Source organism: Notothenia rossii (assembly GCF_949606895.1).
Source record: "Notothenia rossii genome assembly, chromosome: 9".
NCBI classification, from domain to species: Eukaryota; Metazoa; Chordata; class Actinopteri; order Perciformes; family Nototheniidae; genus Notothenia; species Notothenia rossii.
The window spans coordinates 13508540-13521399 of NC_136907.1; the positions used below are offsets into that span (position 1 = coordinate 13508540).

The 12860-nt window shown below is 41.9% G+C and overlaps 1 protein-coding gene across 2 annotated transcripts in view; it reads right to left on the reverse strand.

Annotated features, from left to right (window-relative positions):
* Positions 1–12860, reverse strand: part of LOC307017757 (transcription factor COE1) — an 81700-nt gene that overhangs the window by 67423 nt on the left and 1417 nt on the right. For both annotated transcript variants that reach the window (XM_079647525.1, XM_079647524.1), the window contains exons 2-6: positions 12660–12816; positions 11849–11912; positions 10754–10809; positions 5839–5912; positions 1038–1106 (exon numbers count right to left, since the gene is read on the reverse strand). In XM_079647525.1, the coding sequence (XP_079503651.1) occupies positions 1038–1106; positions 5839–5912; positions 10754–10809; positions 11849–11912; positions 12660–12816 (420 nt within the window). The remainder of the gene's footprint in view (positions 1–1037; positions 1107–5838; positions 5913–10753; positions 10810–11848; positions 11913–12659; positions 12817–12860) is intronic.

Genomic DNA, 12860 nt, shown 5'->3' on the forward strand with positions numbered 1-12860 from the left:
GTTCTCTGGTAATGTGGTGAAAGTAACAAGAATCAGCACTATTTCACTCCACTTTCTTAGAACACACACACACACACACACACACACACACACACACACACACACACACACACACACACACACACACACACACACACACACACACACACACACACACACACACACACACACACACACACACACACACACACACAGCCGTGCACACAGAGAAATCTGCTCACAGAGGGTTAAAACATCTGCCAAGAAGAAATCAGATTAAAATGAGGTTGGATCTCATTTCAGTTTTTCTCTGTCACTTTTTTCTTTGCTCGTGACCCATTTTTCTGTGCTTCTGCAGGAGAGACAGAGACTCGCAGAAGAAGGGGGGGGGGGGGTGACAGAGGGATAACTTCAGTACTACACCTCGACAGACATGCAGACAGAAAGGAAAGAAGTGGCAGTGAAAACGACAGAAAGCTTCTACTAGTAAACAGCTCTGTGTTTTGCATTACGTAGAGGAAACACACACTGGTCTTTGTTCACTCAAGTCTGAAGACGTGCACTCTTGTGTGTGTGTGTGTGTGTGTGTGTGTGTGTGTGTGTGTGTGTGTGTGTGTGTGTGTGTGTGTGTGTGTGTGTGTGTGTGTGTGTGTGTGTGTGTGTGTGTGTGTGTGTGTGTGTGTGTGTGTCTGAATCTGACAGATACCAGGTAGTAACTGAGCAGCTGATGTTTCCTCTGCGCAGGTCCCTAACCATATCACAGAAGAGCACATGCCAATGTAAATGAAGTATATGTGTGGCTACTTTCAGCATTTTTCCCACCACTGATGAGTCCTGCTGTTTGACTTAGACATCCAAAACATCAGTCAATGTTTCAATCTGTCTTGCATCAGAAGTCATTCATTTTATCTAAAGGAGCTTCTATTTCAGGAGTGACAGCAGATCATCAAAACATCCCGTCACACTCCGCCATTCAAACAGGTCAACGCAGTCCATCATCCAGTATGGGAAAGTGTGTGTAGGAGAGACAAAGATAGAGACGGAGTGTGAGACAGTACCTGTCGATGATAACAGGGTCTGAGGGTGTCTCATTACGGTTTCCGCAGCTCTTCTTGTCACAGCACCGACTACGAGGAGAGAAGACAGCAGAGGGAGAAGACACAGGGCAAAGTGAGAAGAGAGTCAGACACAGTGAACATACAGTACTTTATACACAAGTTCAAACTTAGATGTGTAAATGGGGGTGTTACAGCATATCATGTGCTTTGACTGCACTGATGTGAAGAATTTAACATCATATTCACAGAAATTGATCAAATCTGTCTGAAACTGAGTTTTGCAGAAAGTCTAGCAGGTCTACACTGACAGCACGGATAAAAATAGACTTCTGTGACATGCAAAGTGAGCGTATAGCAACATCTGAGAGGAAAACGCTAACTTATTAGGGGACTAGACAGTTGGATGGCTTAGCAACACACTAACACACAGCATACACAGATGAATGACTGTCAGTAGTTTAGATTCAACATTTAAAAAACAGATATATCATCAAAGAAAGTGAATTTAGTCCTCCACTATTAATTAACAAGTTTCTTGGTCGGATGTTTAAGCAAGTGTCTTAAAACATTGTTTCACATTCAAGTTATAATGCCCTGCAGCAACTATAATAATTACTCTTACACACTGGGAGGAAAGAAGGGAAAGGGATGATAGAATATAGCCACAAGTTAACCTAACAACAGCCTAAATGTTGTGTGTAAAACAAACCTAAGCTTTACCACAAAATACATTTCAACAAATTCATTGTTCAGGGTGAGAATTTAGCTATCTATATTCCCATTGGTTTTCATCTCCTTGAAACGTTTAAATCTGGAGCAACGCATCGTTGTTTTGAACCCCTGAAGGCTTATTGTTTTCAAAATCGAGAGGCTACTTGAATTAATTTATGACAGACATGCATGTCTTTCAAAACACTATATGACAACTTAAACTCCATCCTATTGTACTGAAATACAGGTGAGTTGGTAGGGGGAGAGAATTGAAGAGGCCTGAGGCTCAGAAGAGGAAGAGGAGAGGGTGGGATACACACACACACACGCACGCACGCACGCACGCGCGCGTGCACACACACACACACACACACACACACACACACACACACACACACACACACACACACAATAAAAAACACTGGCATACGATCCAAAATTCACACATGTACCGCAAGTCTGTCAAAGCTTTCTTGCGTTCATCAATTATGAATAAAGGTGTACGCGGGAGGGGAAGGATAGAGCCCGCAGGGGGAGTGGTGATGAAGACTGAAGGGATGAGCGTGGGAGGGGAAGCTAAAACAAGAAGGTGGGAGCGAGGGGAGGGGGAGATGTTTGGGTGGGAAGAAGAGGAAGGGGAGACGACTCAGGTTTCCCACCATCACAGATGGCAGAGGTGGAGAGAAAAAGACTGACACGCTACACCTTACACATTGTCTCCACTATCTGCTGCTCGGCCTTTCTCTCTTCTCGCTCTGACATTTCCTTTCTGCTGCTCTATGAACTGGGTCAGGACCAAAACCAGAGAGCGGAGGAGAACTGGGGTGGGAGAATGGGGAGCAGGGGGGAGAGCTGATCCTGAGGAGGGAGGGGCTGGGAGGAAAGGATGGGCAGTCGTGGGGAGTAATGGATTACATGTAAGGATTATGAAAAAACTTAAACATTGCCTTGAATGAAATGTATTATGTCAACAAATGTCACATAACTGTATAAGGTTATTTGAAAGCACTTATATTGAGTTGAACCTAGTATTTCTATTCAAACTTAATAGTTATGTGAAATCTGTTGACATAATACATTTAATTAAATTCAAACATATTTTAGGTAGACGTACACAATGATTTTCTTTCTGGTTTCCATTTAGATTACTTTCATTCATCATTTAAATATCATGTTTAATGTAGTTGATGGACAACTTATTTATTTATTTTTAAAATACAGTTTTTAATTAATTAATATATTAAACTGAAACACTCGTAAACTCTACTATTCTGTAGGCCTAGCCTAAATTTAAGATAAAACATTTTCGATCCTAAATGTCTTGGTTTCTTCTTTTCTAAGGTCACATTGTTCTGTTGTGTTACATAAAACTCTTAAGTTAAAAACATCTCATTGATATTTCTTTCCCTTTTATTTATTTGGATGGCGTTTGATATTTAGGTAGTCAAAAAGTAATCGGGTTACAATACTTTTATATTGTGATACTCAGATTAGGTTACCAATTACATTTATTTACAGGTAACTGAAATTGTAACCCCTCCCAATCCTAAGGATGGGTGAGGGTGAGGGTGAGGGGGGGGAGCGGGGTTATAGATAGATTAAGCGAGGACAGTAGAGGGAGATGACACAGGAGCAGAGTGGAAGATACTATAAATGGAGGGGTAGGACAGGAAAACTAGGGGCGGGACGGGGGTAATGTAGCACTTATTGCTCTGGATCATGGTGATCTAATCATCTGCTCTCTCCCCCCTGCATCTCCCCTCCTCCCACCATGCACACACACACACACACACACACACGCACGCACGCACGCACGCACGCACGCACGCGCGCGTGCACACACACACACACACACACACACACACACACACACACACACACACACACACACACACACACACACACACACACACACCCACCCACCCACACACACACACACACACACACACACACACACATACGGTGCGCACACACACTTTTAAACAATGGAGTCTCAATAGCGTGAGTTGTAGAGATGTCGTTTTCAAAGGTTCTGTATGTTAAAAAGTACGAAATAAATGTTGGAAATGTTGTAATATGAAATTATAAGATGATCAATAAAAGATTCCAGCTTCTCAAATTAGAGGATTTGCTACTTAAATGTCTATAACAAGCCTTTTCAAGAGGTCATTCTTTGGCCCTGGGACCATTTTTCAAAGTTGGAATTTCCTAAAAGTTTACAAAGAAACCAACCATTGGGCAACATGTTCTATTATGACATTAAATATATGAAAAGACGCACATAATATCTGGACTATTTTATATGGCAGATAATCTTCCGTTTGAATACCTGACTCAGTTTAAACTTAAATACTTTCAATAAAGAGCTGGATCAAGCTGATAAAGAAAATACAGCCCTATAAGACCCTTAATTGGAAAGGGAATAACTGTTTGTGTAACCAACATTAGTGTTGAACACATGATGAAAACACTAGAGCTACATCTGTCCTCTGTAGTAAAACCTTTCATGAATTCGTGCCGGAGCTCCAACCAGGACGCAGGTCTGTGTGGTGGCAGATTGGCGGGGAGCATATGGCTAATAGCACCACCATGACAATGAGCCACACTGATTAATGGACGCCCTGAGCTCTTTGTGTGTGTGTGTGTGTGTGTGTGTGTGTGTGTGTGTGTGTGTGTGTGTGTGTGTGTGTGTGTGTGTGTGTGCGTTCTGCGTAGCATGTTGTGTTTGAGGCCCCTGCTGCAAAATCAGCATGTGAGAACATGAGGCAACAGCCGTAACTTTGACCTCAGCGGCTGCTGCGTAAGGCGAGTGTTTACGCTGAAGAAAAAGTCTTACTTTATGCTCTGCTGCTGCACTGTCGCTCCCCCAGAACACTTTATTAATGCCCACAATGCCTTCCCAAACGTGATGAAGAACAATCATTTACGATAAAATCTGTATTTATTTATAAATTCCTTGTAAATCATATATGAATCTCAAAGGGTTTTTCCATGAAGCTCTGCAACTGAACTGCCTGAGCATTATTCAGGGAGCTATAGAATAAAAATATTGCTGTGCCTGATTTCATGGCTAAATCCAGTGCTTGTGCATATAGATGAACCCCAATTTATATTGTTACAGTTAAAGCTGTTCAGTGACAGGGTCAGGGAATAAGAACAACTTAATTCATGTGCCACATTTGAATTTGTATAACTGTGGTGTGCATGAGGGAGCATGCATATGCATACTTTTTTGTATATGTGTTCCCGTGTGTGTGTGTGTGTGTGTGTGTGTGTGTGTGTGTGTGTGTGTGTGTGTGTGTGTGTGTGTGTGTGTGTGTGTGTGTGTGTGTGTGTGTGTGTGTGTGTGTGTGTGTGTGTGTGTGTGTGTGTGTGTGTGTGAGAGACCCTGCCTATATTTTATAGTCCGATTGCAGAGGAAGGCCCATTTGTTAGCCTTGAAACAACAGGAGGGTTCAGATTGACTAATGAGTTTCTCTGTGTCCTAATTAACCAGGCGTCACACACACACACACACACACACACACACACACACACACACACACACACACACACACACACACACACACACACACACACACACACACACACACACACACACACACACACACACACACACACACACACACACACACACACACACACACACACACACACACACACACACCGCTCACATGAATCTACATCCACATTTTCTTTTGTATAGGATAGGTTGGTAAAATGCCTCTATAAATAGACATCTTTCCTCCCAACCTACTTCCGAGGAAAATTCATCTTTAGATTATAATTAAGCAGCGACTCTGATAGCTAAAACTCATCTTCCTCAACAGATATGGCTTCATGTGTGTGCGAATGTACGTGTCTGGGCGTGTATGTGTGGGGGGGTTAATGAGGGTGACAAAATAAGAAATGTATCGAGTGCAGAGATGTGATTGGTGAGAACTTTCTGCAGACGAACAAAGTATGCAGCGGAAGAAGGGAAGAAGGGCGAGGAAAGAGGATGGAGGGAAAAGTATGAGCTGTTTGAAGATAGTTTAGAGAGGAGGAAGATTTACGCAGAATAAAAGGATTCAAATGCACCCATTCTCACCTGCACATGATTTCATGTGTCAGCAGCACTCTGCACATCTCTGGGTTCTTGTCTTGGCCTTCATAAATAATCGCCTGTTAAGAGAGACAGGAAGATGTAGAGAGGGAAGTAAAACACATTGTTAGAACACAGCAAAAAACTGGTTTAAATCCAGAAAACAGTCCTCTCCATCTTCATATGTATATATATATGTGTATGGTGTTGGTTTCAATTGAACCTTATTAAAGCAGATTTAGGCGTTTGATTTAGGATTGCTTGGTGGTACAATCACGTTAAAATGTGTAAATGAAAAGTATATCTTGTGGTTTAAAAGTTGTAAAAGGAGGATTGCCTGGTGTTTTTGTTATTTTTGGCTTTAACAGTAAACAACCAATGGGGAAAGAAAAATACTCAGAATATTTTGTAGTTGTCATTCGGTCAATTAATAAAAGATTCAAAGATATGGTTGGTATTTTCATCGATAACAACAGCCTTAGGAAGATGTACATTTAGAGCTCCGACACTCTGATAGTTGCCATTCATTCTCTGCATCCGTGCATAGCTGCATAAAAACAATATTTGCATGTCTTCAGACAGCTGCACTCTTCATCTACAAAACTGGTGAGAGTATATTTTTCAGCGCTGGGTGTTGTTGGGGATAACAGGTTAGATCCCACTTCACCTTAAAGAACACATGGTTCAGCGGAAACACCTCCTACTTCACACACAATCACACACACACGGTTTGTCACCTCCCTCACAAATACACCTTGTTCACACACGTTGATTTATAGAAATCTCCAAACTAACAACAATATCTCCACTGCTCACATGCTTCTCAGCACAGGGAGAGTTTCTTTCAGCTCCTCAGAAAGCATTTTGGCTTGCTTCCATTCTCAAATATTCCTGCTTCTGGTCTAAGCTCAGAAAAAAAGCGAAAGCACAAGACATACACCACTTAGCTATCCCTCAATCAATACACACACCCCGCCTGTCTTTGGTCTATTCCAGTCTGTTTCATCTGTCGTTCCAAACTCCAGCAAGTCTCTCCGAGTGACAAGCTCACTTTTCTCAGAGAGCGGAGAAGAAGTCTCACTGTCCTCTCTGATAGTCTTCAGCTGAGGCCTCTGACTACTTGCTGCCATCAGCTCAATAGAACTTTGTAATGAAGGTTATTCAGCTGAGAGAGAGCTTACAAACTTTATGAAAAACATGCAACACCTTGTGCTGATGTTATGTGGAAAACTGAAAATGTTTCCCCAAAGGTCACAATGAATTTTTCCTACAAAAGGCCCGATACCATGTATTAAGTGCTGAGACTCAGTTAAGACATAATATTATATCCCAACAGGGACCCCACGGCAAGCATGTAGCCACTGCATGAGCCGGGACGAAGACTGAACCCCTTATTTGTAGAAACTACAGCCCAGCATGCTCAGAAACCACTAAACCGTTTTGCTATAGCATTAATAGAGAACACTAACAGTGACGCTACAGTCTGAGGGCCCCATTACAATATTCTCGTAGCCCAAAGCGCTTCATACTAATAGCGAGTTGTCTTCAGGACCCTCTGTGTGTCTTGGAATTGGAGCCCACATTTGTTTCAGGGCCCAGGGCCTCTGTCAGTTACAATTTTTCATGCATATATTCCAGTTGCCAAAACCTGTACAGGAAATGTATCGACATGAATGTGGAGCCTGAAGGGCTCCTGGCGGTCCAGGACATTACGGTCAATGAAGGCACAAGTTATTTGAAATGAAGCAAAAATAATCTAATCTTGAGGAAGAAAAAGCAACTACAAGTGAATGGAGCTGGTGCTAACATTTCTAAAAGAACCAGTTTTACAAAATAAGGAGGAGCTGACAGTCAGAGATGGCAGAGATGTGCAAATTGAGCCGAATGAAGCAATTCTATACAGAAAGCATTATGAACTGTTTCCAAACTGAAAACACGCAATACATTTAACATTGTTTGTTTGATCCCTCTCCATCAAAGAAAGACAATCACTGAACCATTACTAAAACTTAGGTCTAAAGTGTTTTTTATGTCATTCTTAAGACTTGGTCTGTCCGGCTTAGCAACCTGAGACATCTGGAGCTTATTTGATAACAACATTTCATCCACCTTCAGTAGCAGGCTCTTGTGTAGGTGTGTAACTTCTTCTCCCATAACTTCTTCCACCATCTCGCCCACATTTCTGTTCATCACACTGTCACCTCTCCTGCTCTGCTCATGTCTTTCATCTGCTTTTTCCTCCTCTGCTTCCTCCCTCTCTCCGCCTCACCAGGCCTTACATACAGCATGTCTGCCGCTCTCTCCTCCACCTTTGAAGCAGCGTGACATGCGCTGCGTGTAAACAAGGAGCCGTTAAGCAGGGAAACACACTTCCTCCTGCGTTAGTGTCAGGTCGGGTAGGGAGCTAGTGATCCGACAGGGCCGCTGTGACAGACGCTTTATTCTCCGGGACAGAGTCGTGATGAACACTGTGCTTCTGAAGACTAGGAGGCACTCTCCTCCTCCGTTTAACACAATCAGTGCTGGCCTCTCAGCACACACACAAAGCAGGTAGACAGACAGAAATAGCAGAGCAACAGAAATAAGTGCCAGCTAAAAGTGGCAAGAATCGTTGGAGAAGAATCACAGTCAGAACTGTGAAATAAACAACAATATACTCAACAAATATAGCATTGATGCTTGCCAAAATCAGAAATCTCCACTAAAAAGGTCCAATCTTTACTTTTTAACCATATTTAATCCCCATTTAGTTATTGAGGAGTTTTATGTATATTAAAAATGGTTTGTGTTTTGCCTCCTATCGAATTAATCATATGAACATTGTGTCAAGCATAGGCTCTCAAAGTCCTGTGTTAGTCAAAAGGATATCCAGTGTTTTGTTCTTAATAGCATAATTGTTGGGTGAAGATATGAGAACCAACTCTTGTGTTTTACATTTTTGTGAAGCTACAATTTTGATTAATGTATGTGTGTGTATTTAACGTTAAAGTAATATCAGATAGACTACAATGAAAAGTGTGGTATTTCTGAGTAGCTTTGGTTTCCTTGTTTAAAACAACACTGAAACCATGAGTGGCAGACCATCAGTGTGTGTGTGTGTGTGTGTGTGTGTGTGTGTGTGTGTGTGTGTGTGTGTGTGTGTGTGTGTGTGTGTGTGTGTGTGTGTGTGTGTGTGTGTGTGTGTGTGTGTGTGTGTGTGTGTGTGTGTGTGTGTGTGTGTGTGTGTGTGTGTGTGTGTGTGTGTGTGTGTGGTAAGAGAGACAGTGGCCATGACATCATTGACCAAGTAAGCCAACCACACGGCTGTTTTGGTTTGACCACCTGTTAATGTTCCATTCCTCTACCGACAGGGATCACACTCATACACACACGCATGCACACACGCATGCACATACACACACTCATACACACACGCATGCACATACACACACATACACAGCCTGCTTTATTGCTCCAAGTGCAGTTTTCCCTAAGTACCAACACATTCAGCACTAAATACCTGCACTGTGTCCCATTTGTTCATCTCTCTCTACACACATATAACCCCCCCACTTACAAACAGATTTTACACAAACACACACACTCACACCTGCAGATGCCCACAGGTGCAGAACACACAGGAGTGCATCAGGATTCAGGAAAAATATTACTTTTCCTTTTCAAACTTTAAATCTCTTTATGTAGGTTAATATTTCTCCTTTCTAAAAGAGCCGTTCAGTTTTTCAGAAGTAAAGCATGAATATGTGTTAGCAATGTATGCGTGTGTGCATGTGTGTGTAAGCTGGCTGTCACCCCACCAAGGTGAAGCTAAACAGTTTTTTTAGGGAACAGTGTGGTCCCTCAAGCCCGCCAGATACACACACACACACACACACACACACACACACACACACACACACACACACACACACACACACACACACACACACACACACACACACACACACACACACACACACACACACACACACACACACACACACACACACACACACACACACACACACACACACACACGCACACACACACGCACAGTATGTGCAGCGTGGCGGCAGCAATTTGAGACTCTATCAGAGCCTGCAGTCACATTAGCAAGTATTCAGTGCATAGCATGGCTTCTTGGCTCCTCATACCACACACACATACTAACACACACAGACACATACACACACTGCATCACTGTTTCCTGAGGAAAAACAAAATAATTCTTCATTCTAACCGTTTACCTGAAGAACATCGAGAAGTAACACTAAGACTGACTGTCTGTCTTCTTTCTGTTGTTCAGTTGATCATCTTTCTCTCTTCTAATTCCTATCTCTCTCTCTATCTTACTCTTATAAAGCTAGATATAAACAAAAACACAAACATTAACAGAAGAATTTGGATCTGATCAGATAATGCCTGGCACTCGGCAGACCAAATCCCAGAGGTGCTGTTATATCTTTCCACTTCCTACTGTGCGCAGCAGAACTACGCTGCTGTTCTTTGCTGCCTCCTCGCTCTAATCACAGCGAGAGAAGTACAGGCACAAATGCCTGGAGCCCTGTGATGTGTGTGTGCCCCCACCCACACACACTGCAGAAACACCCACCCACAAAATCACACACACATAAATACACATTTTTGTGTGTACAAGTACATGCAGATAGAGGAGGGCGGCGCAGTACAGCCAGATCAGTGAAGCAGCTCATTGTCAGAGAGGTAACAGGAGAGGTGACAGACCTCTGGGAGAAAGAGAGAGAGAAAGAGAGAGAGAGAGAGAAGAGAGAGTGTGTGTGTGTGTGTGTGTGTGTGTGTGTGTGTGTGTGTGTGTGTGTGTGTGTGTGTGTGTGTGTGTGGGCGTGCGTGTGCGTGCGTGCGTGCGTGTGTGTGTGTGCGTTTGTGTGTGTGTGTCCATAGGCTGTATGAAATAGGTGTTTACCTGTTTAGTCATGGAGTCTATGAATCGAACATAAAAGTCCTGCTCCGTTCTGATGCCTGTTTGGATGCAGAAAAAAAAGAGAATATCTTAAGCTTTACATAGATTTAGACAATAACCACAATTGTATTGGAACATTTTTCAACTTAAGTACACATTAAAAGGGTATAAACCCAGCAAACAAGAAGCTTCCCCATATTTTAGGGGTTGCAAAAAATATTCAAAACATATTTCTGATAAACAAAATGAAATAAAAACAACAAAGCTAAGTTTTTTTCTTGTGAAATCTTGTTTATAACTGAATTTAATCATTTGAGCCTCTAAAAATGTATGTAATTAATAATCTTTATTTATTTGAACTGCTCACACATACGTTCTGCCATAGCTTTTTCTAAGCCCAGTCATCTTGATTTATCTAAAGAAATACACATTTGTACAGTTTGTTCACGATATCACAACTTACACCTTCAATACTTTGGGGTTCAAACACTCGGAAAACATTAGATGCCCATTAACGGCTCACAGTGATGTTTAATTTCATTAGCTTTTGGTTTAAATGGTCACAATCAATATGAGTGATAAATGTTTTCTTGGTGAATCTCCCTTGTCCATTACCTCATGCAACATATTAAATCAATATGTCTTAATCTCAGAGGAGGCTGGAGCAGGTTTATGTAGTTTCCCTCCCAAATAGGCCTGAATACCACTCCACATGCTACCATCACAGCAACATGCAACTGTAAAACAGCACACACTTGAGACAGGAGGGCACATTCATTTAGGGTCAGTGAGTGATGAAGCCCTAGATCTGGTGTAAATCGCCCAAAATGGCCATGATAGTTACATTTATCTGCTTTATTGGTTGTTTATCAGTTTAAATCACAGGATTGTGAAAAAAACGTCACTGCAGTTTCAGTGGCATAAACACAGCCTTTTGGCCCACTGCGCAATTTTCCACATTAAATCTTTTTTTTTTTTTTTAAATCAGCTGCTTCCTGTGTGCAGTCTGTGTATCATGTAGCAGGGGACAACAAGCAATCTATCTGTTTCTGTCAGATGTATCATGGGTAACTTTCTGAGTGTGTGTTCCTCACTCACCGTTACTGTACAGAAGCTGCAGCCGGTAATGAATCCCGTTATTGGTCTTCTCTCCGGTCGTCTCCTTAACAAACACAACACAAACCGAGCTGTTTATTGACATTTTTAGGACACATTTTAAAAAAGCACATCCCTGCACATGTAGGCCCCTGAAGTGAACATCCAAGTTATTGAATAGCTCAGGTCATACGTTAAATAAACAAGATTTATGTTCACAGCGAACATATTAAAGCAGGGCAGCACTGTAATTTCTCACAGTCTAATCATTGTGTTATTGTGGCTCTTTAATTCCTCTGTAATTACTGGTTATGTTTGGAAGGCCAATAAATCCAACACTACATTCTCCCAGTGCATTTCAGCTAATTTAAACGGTGTCATAATTGATGAGGAGACCCGTTTCCCCGCCGTTGTTTATACAGAACAAGTGTTCGTGGTGAACCAGCTCTAAATTAAAACTATTTACATTTCTAGACGCGTTTTCTTATTTGTCAATTATTACAAATAGATCGAAGAAAGTTCTAGGTTAAAGTAGGCCTGAATGTAGATTGTGTTTATTCTTTGTCTAATTATATTTAAAAAGCTGAACATAATAATAGTAGCCTATTGTTAATTGTAACTAATTATGTATTATTATAATACAAAATTGAGCACATTTGGTATTGATGAGTTAGTGTAAATGTACATGTTGTATTAATAATGACATATCACACATCACTATAATCAGGCCTTTAGGGATTCGAAATGGTAAATTACCCTCAAGAATATAATATATTAGACGAAATGATCAAACACCGAGAGTTTCTGCACCGACCTTCTCTTTCTCCACGAAGCCCACGAAGTTGGTCCTCTCGATCTCCACCGGCTGACCCTGCCGGTCGTACAGAGCCAGGACGAAGTGGAAGAAGTTGGATTTACGCAGGTTGGAGGGCGGCTGCTTCTCGAAGTGAGCCCGGGCCAGACCCACTCCACTGCGGACAAACATGCGTGGAGGAGTCGGTGTTAGAAGCTTTAA